A 9,590-nucleotide genomic window follows, 5' to 3' on the forward strand; every position below is an offset into this window, starting at 1 on the left:
GAAAGAAAGGGTTACAAGAACATGTGTAAAAATTAAGTTGGAGAATCCGCCTCGAACATTGCACTTCTAGTTTAAATTTGAAGGGCTCACCTGTCGCAAAATGCAGGAGACTTCTTTCAGGTATGATTTGTGAATCTCACTTCGATCATACATATATATACTCTGCAACAGGCTTGATGCTACATGCTTGTACCTGTCACCCTGGATCATAACTGCAAGTTCCTTGATGAATTCATAACCTGGTTCCGCTAACATAATCAGACAGTTATTTTCACTCTCCATTGCCAGTAATGCTAGTGCTTGCCCAGCGATCATTTGTAGCAACCGATCCGAATTTGTACTTAGCTGTGCACCTTTGCTGACAAATGCATGCACCAACCTGCTAATGATTACTCGGGTGTGCCCAATCTCCTCCTTTATATTTTCATCCACGGCAAGGTTTCTAAGGAGTTCTGCTGCTCCCAGCCTCAGTTCTTGGCTGCTCCCACCCTCATCCCAGATTTCTGTAAGGTTGCTCCAAAGGAAGGGATTTTCTGCAATTTTCTGACGCAAAGTTACACCAAATTTCCCTTTAGTACTCGCAAGTCTTGCCAGCAGCTTCAGCGATGAATGTTTCAGCAGTGTCTTGTGTGTCTCACTAATATTTGTCATGTCAATATTGTTGCTTGTGAACTCTACAATCTTTGAGATGAGGCCAGTTGCTTTCTTGATTTCTATACAGTTATCCAGATCAAAGCTAGCAAGCTTTTCAAGAATCAACATGCCCTGTACAGGGAGGAGATCCGGGCCGGTTGATGGCTCCTCCTCTGGAACAGACCAACGTTTTGTAAGCTGTCTCCAGCATCTGAGTATATGGATGTTTTGTTCATCCATGTTAGCTGGCTCCTCTCTCGGAATCAAACAGTATAGTGCCATCTGTTTCAACCATTTAAGCACTGGGGAGGTCTGCTTGTTCCTGCCAACTTGCAGAATCACATTATCTTGTTGTGGCTCAAAGCTACGAATGTCCAAAAGAGGATTCTTTATATTCTCTCCATGAACAATGTCCAAAAGTGAGACTATGAGCTTCATCGCCCCAGGGATAGGGATAACTCGAAGGTAATCAGCGAGCTCGGCCGTGACCTTGGCGGCAAATGATCTAATATCCTTATCCACTTCACTTGTCCAGCCAGCCCAACATGTTGATCAAGCAGGTCACTGTCTTTGTGTAAGTGGTGAGTTCTGATATGGCTTGAGTCTTTAGGGGCTCCTTTTTCAGAAAGCTGTGTAGCATCTTAAGCCCATAGAGTTGCATCTTGGCTGAGTCTGACTTTAAAGAATCGATTGCAAATGTAATGAGGTTGGTCTTCTTTGGAGCAAGCATAGCACCTTCCATGCATCTGTCGAAGGTATATGCGTAGTACAAATTGACATATTGCACTCCTGGGGGACCTCTAAATCCAACACGACGGATCAGGGATCTTCGTAGGATGAATGAGAATATATCCAAGATGCCAGCAACAATATAGAGTATTCCTTGACCAAGCACCATCACATAAAATATTAAGAGAGATGAAACAAGGTTTGTCTTGTCACCTTGTTCATTGTCACCATAGTAGTCTTGTGGTATATCTATAAGACGCCACACTGCCAGCCCAATGCGCAACACTGCTGCTGGAATCTGGAGGTTACCAAATGATATTGTAATTAGAGCAAATACGTTGGATACAATAATCCCAACTTTTGTGTAAACATTATTGGAGAACATCAACATAACTGCCTCCGCAAGTATGCACGAGTTTGGAATAACTCGATGCCAAAATGCTATTTTGCTGCCAAGAGCCCAGTCTGCTAGCTTGATGGTACCTGGGAACCGCAGCCTGCTGATTGTGAGTAGGAGCACTACCACAAATAGTACCAAGTATACTGTGCACTTGGCAATGGAGATGAGTCTTTGAATGTTGAGATCTTCATCACCGCTATACAATAGAGAGGGAGAAAGCAGTAGGATTGCAACCATTGGGCCCCATAATGATATCGTGGGGCGTAATGGGTCGCACATTGGTGGGATTGCAGCTTCTGGACATAGAATTGCGCCAATCACAAGTACTGCCACTGACAAAGTCAGTATGTGTATTGCTTCATATTTGGCCCATACATCATCAATGCTAAACAGAACATTGAAGAGATATATGAGCAAGATCACCCCGTTCCAGCCAAGAGACCTGAAAGCACCTCTCGTGCGGAAGAAAAATTGGTAATCCAGCCTGTTACTGTGACCAATCATCCTGAAGTACATTTGTATATGGTATAGTTAGAAAAAAAAGAAAATATACAATCAACAATTGGATTGCGACATGCTTGTATCAAAATTGAACTGACAGCTGTGAAATTTGGGACCGTAGAGTACTTGACAAGATTTTGGTACAGCTCTAGTCTTCTAGTGTCCAACGTGAAAACCTGAAAAAAGAAGCAGTTGTTTAAAGTATTTCAGATTAGAGTAAATAAAGTATTTGAGATGGTTTTGATCGGCTTGCCAAGGACAAAAATCACCTAATTTGCAGGCTTGCAACTCACATTCTGGGCCCTTTGCAAAATGGGAAATCATATCTGCTTTGGAACAATAATATCTTTTGTTTTTAGTCTATGGAACAATAATATCTGGTTGAGTGATGGGCATGTTATGTCCATGTCCGGTCCACTAATTGCTTTTGAATCCTGATATCCTGATTTCCAGTGGTCTCTAGATTTTGAAAACTCGAATGGTCTATACAAAAATACGTATTTAGTAGAATCCCACACGTATATGTGGAACAGTACTACAAAGTTGCAAAGTTTCATATAGAATACCTTTATTTGTGATCCGCACAAAAAACAAAACAAAATATTTTGATCTGTGAGTGCAAAAAGTAGCACTACTACTTTGTACTTCCTCTGTGATTTGACATACAGTGCAATGCATCCCCATAGCAGGAGCTGGGTGTTACCTCCTCCCAGAGGGCCCGCACCTGGGTAGATCATGGTGTCTCTTGTGTGTAGCCACTCGGATCTGTCACTTGTATGCCCCTTCGAATAAATTTACTATCTCTCAGTAGCACCGATCGCCTTCTTCGTGACGATCAATCCTGAGTTAGGCTTTGAACTTGGTCGTACCAAGCCATGGTGGCATAGGTCGGCAAGGGGCTTTGTGGGACCTTTGTGATCGACCTTGTTGAGGCCTTGGTGTGCTTAAAACTTGGACCCTGATAAATGTCACATGTGTGGCACGAAGCAATTTCGCTCTGATGTTTTTTGATCGCAAGTTTATACAAGAGGATGACAACTTTAGTTATAAAGTATGACAACTTTCTATTTGGATGGCAAGTTTCAATTTTTTCCGGATGGCAACTTTAGTGTAAAAAATGTCAGGGTGGTGTTACTTCGTGCTATACATTATCATTTGGGTAAAACTTTGTATTCGAACCTTCACCAGAAGGAGCATGATTTTGCCAACAATCAGAATTTCGTGAAAACATCATTGCATTTGTCATGCCGTGTTTGCGGTTCATTTTCCCTATCTCTCTACTACTTGCAAGTTTCACTTCCGCGCTCTTACTCTTTTGTAGACTTGCTTGTTTAGGCTGTCCTATAAGCAACTAGAAGTAGAAAGACTAAAATTGACCAACTAAAAGGTCAAATTTATTATTGTGTATTCACCCACATCTAGAACATAATCACGATCCTACAGATGCCGACAAGAGCACACAGTTGCTGTTGATGACATGACGGCGTCATGTTGTGATTGCTTGTCCTCAGGTGATCGACATGCCCATAAAGCTCAGATGAGTCTGGAGCGTGATGTGGAGATTATGTTCTACTGGGCATCAAGCATTGGTTGCCCCCATGCAGCCCGACCAGGGACGGATGCCCCCCCCCCCCAACGATCGTGTCGTCCCTGTTAAGGTATGACTTAGAGCATCTCCAGCCGCGCCCTCAGGGAGGCCTCCCCAAGCGATTTTCTCGCTCCGGCGCCGAAAAAACGGCACAGTCGCGCCTCCAGGAGCCTGATTTTTACCGACCTGGGCCGAAAACAGCGCCGGCGGAGTTAGGCCGAACCCGGCGCGCTGGGGGGCACCCGGGGGCGCCGGGGCGAGCTGTTTTGGCACGAAAAAGCCGCGGGCCAGCCGTGTCAGCGACACGGCGCCTCGTCTTGCCCCAACGGCCTCGGTTCCCGTGGGGAATCAATGTCAAGGCTGCCGCCGGTCAGCCTTGCCATTGATTCCTCATGGGCGGCGCGTCACGGGACGGCGCGCCGACGCCTCCCCTCCCTCGCACGCGTTCACACGAGCGCGGCGTGGCTATATAGTCGGTGGCCTCACTTGCATGTGCCCACACCAGCCTCGCCCCTCGCCGCCGCCCAGCCCCTCCCTCTACCTCTCCCGAGCGCCGCCGCCCAGCCCCTTCCTCTCCCTCTCTACCTCTCCCGAGCCTGTCACCATGGCAGAGCGTTTCCCCGGAGACGAGGCGGCGGCCAACGGCTTCGGCCGCTGTTCGCTGCACGAACAGGACTCTTGGCTCCTGTTCCAGGCGAACATCCCGGCGCCGTCGGACATGCGCGCCGGGCCGACGGGGTGGAGACTCAGCGACGGGGGAGTGCCCGTTCCCCCGTTGCCCGACACCGTGGCCAAGCCCAATTACTTCGCCGAGGAGGTCGAGGTCGTACGCGCCTCCCTCACCGACGCCCAGCTCTCCCTCCCCCAGTACGCCAGCGACAACCACGCGGCTTGGGCGGCGTACTTCGAGCGCTGTCAGCAGCAGCGGTTGGCGTCCACCAACGACGCGCCGGTGGTCGGCGGCCAGAAGAACAGCGAGGGGCGCCACCTGTGGTGGGGTGTCCCCGGCCGCACACTCGAGGGCGTGCTGACGTACCTCGAGGGCGGCAACGACCCGCCGTTGGTGTACCCGGCGAGGGTGGCCGCCCCGGCGCACCACCGACGCACCGGGCCATGGGCGCCAAGGAGGTTCGGGTCCTCCTCCTCTTCTTCCTCCTTACGATCTTCCTCGCACTCCTCCGGTACTTCGGCCCTGCTCGGCGTCAAGGCCGAGCCCGCGGCGGAGACGCCGTTCGGCCGGCGCACTCGCAGCGCCGACATCGTCATCAACGAGGGCGGCCGGCGTGCCTCCTCGTCGGCTCCTCCTCCGCGCTTCGTCAAGCCAAAGACGGAGCCGGGGCTCGCGCCGGTGAAGAAGGAGCCGGCCACGCCGGTGAAGATGGAGCTCGACGACGACGACGTGGCCCTGGAATGGGCGCGCAGGGACTCCATAGTGATGGAGAAGGAGCGTCTGGAGAAGGCGAAGGAGCGCCAGTGCGCCGCCCTGCGCCGCTTCGCGGAGCGCCGACGCGGCCGCGACGAAGGCGGAGTCGTCGTCATCTGCGACAGCGACGACGACGACGTGCCGCCTCACCAGCCCGCGTTGGCGACGCCGGTCAGGGGTCCACCAGGGACGGCCGCGTCAAGGAGGAGAAGTCCGACGACAGCGGCGACGACGGCGACTACTCGGCGTTCAACAAGTTCTCTTTTAGATTAGTTATCTAGTTTGCTATGTAATGAAAACCGGCGAACATGTCTAATATATGTCAAAGTTTACCGAAATTTATCGTGTTTAGCCGAACTTCGCCGAACTGTGCCGAAATTTGCTATACAAATTTTATTTTTAAACGCGTCTCGGGGCGGCCTTAGGGCCGGCTGCTAGGAACCAACTCACCCCAGGCCCAATTTTTGCGCCGGCTCACCCCCAGACAGCGATTTTAGGCGCCCCCTGAGGGGCCAACGACTGGAGATGCTCTTATTCGCTGATCTTTTTTGCCTGTGCACTTGATCGTGATTAACGTGCAGCCCGAGCCCATGTACAGCCCAATGCTAAGAATGGTAAGCAGGCCATCGTGGATGTTAGTTGCAATGGGCTAATAAAATTATATTAGCAGCCATATCGGCTTGGAAAAAGGCCATGATGGAACCACGCACGCATATATGGCTGCTAACTTCTTTGTTTCCAAGCCGCTAGGGGCTGCTACGATCGGATCTTTTCATCGTGCAGTTGCGCCGCCGGGGATTGTTGTGATCGAATCTTTCCCATCGCGCGGCCGCGCCACCACCGAGAAGCGGAGAAAGGAAGGGGACGCCGGAATAGGGAGGCGTCGATCTACGGACCACAGACACGTTGCCGGATGGCTTAACGCACTGATGAGCGGCAAAAACATGAGCGGAAAAAGGTAGTTTATATTCAAATTAATTTAGTTCGTGCCTTGACAAATTATAGATATATAGGCATACAGACTGTAGGCACTAAAAATCAATTATACATTTTCTGTTTTTTATTTGTGCTTGTGTAGACAGTAGACATGAAGAGGAAAAAAGCGGAATTGATTCAAGCTCTCAACCGTCGAAACATGATGCCAGTGCAAACAACGTGCAACCTAGCGAAGGGGAGCAGCCTAATCAACAAAGTAAGTCTAAAGATTTTTATTGATGTCATGAGGTAAGCAAGAATGATTTAATTCCAAACATTTATAGTTTCTATGTCTTTTTAGAGGAAATAATGAATCGAGGATTCCCAGAACCAAGGTAATAGCTGGACCAATATTTAATTTATATACAAACTCCTAATCCCAAAATTATGCGAATATAAAATTTGACAAATCTACATCTCTTATGTCGTTGTATTTCTATTAGTGCTCAGATTTGCTATCTATTTTTTCTTTAATTCTGTTAAGAAATTGGTGTAAAGGAGGTTAACATAAGAGGAAAAAAATCTCATGTGTCATTGTCTTGCCCTCCCCTATGCTCAAATCCTGGCTCCGTCCCTGAGCCCAACAAGGCCTGCGCGGGATGCGCGCGACATGTTTGGTCGCCTGGCTGCATGCGGTTTGAGGCCCGCACAGACCTTAAAGCAGCCCGCAGCCTGGCCCGGCGGAAACTGCCAAATCGGCAGTTTCTCGCGAGCCTGGCCGCGCGCGGCCACGTGTGTGAGGCAGTTGCATGCCTCGGGCAGCGCGGGAGACGGAGGCGATGTCTCGTTACTCGGCCCCCACTCTCTTGTCACCGCCCAGACGCACTGTTCCCACCGCTCCCTCTCTCTTCCTCACCGCCCCTCCCTCTCCTCTCCTCCGATGGCTCCGCCACACCCACCGTCGCGCCGCCCTCTGACCCCCGTCGACCAGCGCATCGCCGGCATCTAGGAGTGCTGGCTGGCCGGGCTCCAGAACTCGGGCCGCGACCTGGCGTCGTCGCTGCGAGCGCCGTCCCCCATCTGCTGCCGGCCACCACAAGCGCCGGCCATTGCGGTGCCGGACGCTCCTGCTCCGCCGCCGATTCCAGACCTCATGGTCCTGGGCTCGGCGTCGGCGCTGTCGATGGAGCCGCCCCTTCTTGGGACCCCATTGGCCACGAGGGTTTTCTTGACCCCCGTCCAAGGGTTTCCTCCTGTCGGCGGGCCGTCCTTCTCGACCTCCAGCGTGGCGTTGAGCACGGGGCCGATGCCGCAGGCCGTCGCCGGGGCCGGCTCCTCCTCTGCTCCGCCACCTCTCTCCTTCCCGCGGGGGTTTTCACCCTGGCCTCGGTTCGTCGCGGCTGCGCGTGCTTCGGTAAGTCAAACCCCCTCAATCCTTGCTCCTAGATGTAGATTAGGGGTTTATTTCTTAGACATGTGGTAGTAGTTAGTTGATTCGATAGGATTAGATAGGACTCTAGCAGATCCGATTGGATGCGATCCCAATCGAATCCCATCGGACTGATCTGTTCTTGTTTTGTACAGTGTGTGTGCTAGGATAATTTTTCTTGTGCTACTGCTTGTGTGTCTTATGATTTGTGTTCATGCTAGTAGGTGTGTTCATGCTAGAATCATGTTCATGTTGAGTGATGAATGTTATACTAATGGCATGTTCATGTTGAGTGATGAATGCTAGAATCATGTTGACTGATGGCATGTTCATGTTCATGTTCAAGCTAATGATCATGTTCATGTATCATGTTGCTAACATACATGTTCAAGCTAGGGTTTGTGTTGAATGTTATACATGCAATGCAGTAGGACCATTTTAGAATGGTGCCAAATCTGCATGGCTGCACATGGGTGCTATTGGCACTTGGTGTTGCTATTTTTAGATGTTTCCATGTTTAGGATAGTGCAGTGATGAGTGCTAGTTGCAGCAAAGAAAATGGCACTGATCAGTGGACTTGCCCAACAGCAAATCAACTAATCAGTGGCATTTGCCCAACAACAAGTGTCATTGATAAGTGGCATTTGTCCATAGAGTTTGTGGACTAATCAGTGTCATTTGCTGGGCAAATGCCTTGATCAGTGCCATTTTACAAAGAGTTTGTGCACCAATACTTGTCATCTTACCTAACAAGATATTGAAGACTAACTGGGATGTGTCGGGAGGAGGAGCTCAGGTGGTGGTCGGAGCTGAGCGCGCCGAGGATTTCATCCTCACGAACAGGTGGCTCAGGAAGGTGGACCTGCCTGGCAGGATCGTCTTCATGAGCGTGCCTCGTTCAAGTGGACGATCTCTGAGGCAGGGCCACGAGGAGGGGGCCAGGGAGCCGCTGCGCTTCTACCAGCAGATCAAGGACAACGAGGACCTCGCCATGCTCGTCGTGCCACCCAAGTTCGTGGAGGTGATGAACACCTGGCTAGTCATCAAGCCGCTCCCGCGCATGATCAGTCTGTCGGCGAGCAAGCGATGCGTGTTCTGGGTGCAGGTCCAGAACTTCGAGGGGCACATAGTGCTTGGCCGGGGCTGGAACTACTTCTGCCGCCGCCACCGGATCATCCCCGACAACATCATTGTTGTGCGCATCTCAGGACTCGGACTGAAGGCTCAGATCTACAACCATGACTCCTCCGTCATGTGCAGGTTTCGTTGCAGTAGGCATAATTGCGTTGGTAGTTAAGTTAAGTAAGGTGTTAGTGGAGAACTTTTATAGTGTGTGGCGAGACTTGTGCTGGGACCTTGTTCATATTTTGGCTAGGAGCAGCACCTTGGCATGGAGCAGGGAAGGAGGATGCCCCTACTTTTAATCTAGACTTATGCTATGTAGTTAAGTAGTTTGTTGTCATTTCCTTGCTTGTTGTGTTAAGTTTGTTGTCATTACATTGCTTGCTTTGTTTGATCTTACTGTTTTGCTGTTGTTGTTATGCTGATCATGTGGTGGTAAGGCCATTACATTTGAATGAGGTGAGCAGAACACAAACACTGTTTGCAACCAAACAACTGAAGTTTGCATCTGATTACACCCTAAGCACAAAAACGGCAACCAAACAGTAAGGGAATAAATGCCTCTCCATACGATGCAGGCAACCAGACAGGTTGCATCTGCTGCATACGAGGCTGCATTTCATCAACCAAGCTGGCTGGAGATGGACATGCAATGCAACTACTGTTGCAAACTGCAACCAAACACGCCCCTAAGGTTAGACATATGAGACTTATGACCTGTACAGTCTAGCACATCGACCGAGAGGTTAGTCGGAATAGAGATGTGTGGTAAGATCTGCGTCGATGAAATAAAAGCGTGATACTGATGGTGACCGTCTTACGTATGTGACTACATGCACGCGACTCAAAC

The 9,590-nt window shown here is 50.2% G+C and overlaps 1 protein-coding gene across 1 annotated transcript in view; it reads right to left on the minus strand.

Moving 5' to 3' along the window:
- The window catches only part of LOC119357689, a 2,568-nt gene extending 1,806 nt beyond the window's left edge, over positions 1–762 (minus strand). Inside the window, exon 1 of the mRNA XM_037624555.1 lies at positions 91–762. Within this exon, the coding sequence (XP_037480452.1) occupies positions 91–762 (672 nt within the window). The remainder of the gene's footprint in view (positions 1–90) is intronic.
- Between the last annotated feature and the right edge of the window lie 8,828 nt (positions 763–9,590).

The sequence above is a fragment of the Triticum dicoccoides genome, chromosome 2A (assembly GCF_002162155.2).
Source record: "Triticum dicoccoides isolate Atlit2015 ecotype Zavitan chromosome 2A, WEW_v2.0, whole genome shotgun sequence".
NCBI classification, from domain to species: Eukaryota; Viridiplantae; Streptophyta; class Magnoliopsida; order Poales; family Poaceae; genus Triticum; species Triticum dicoccoides.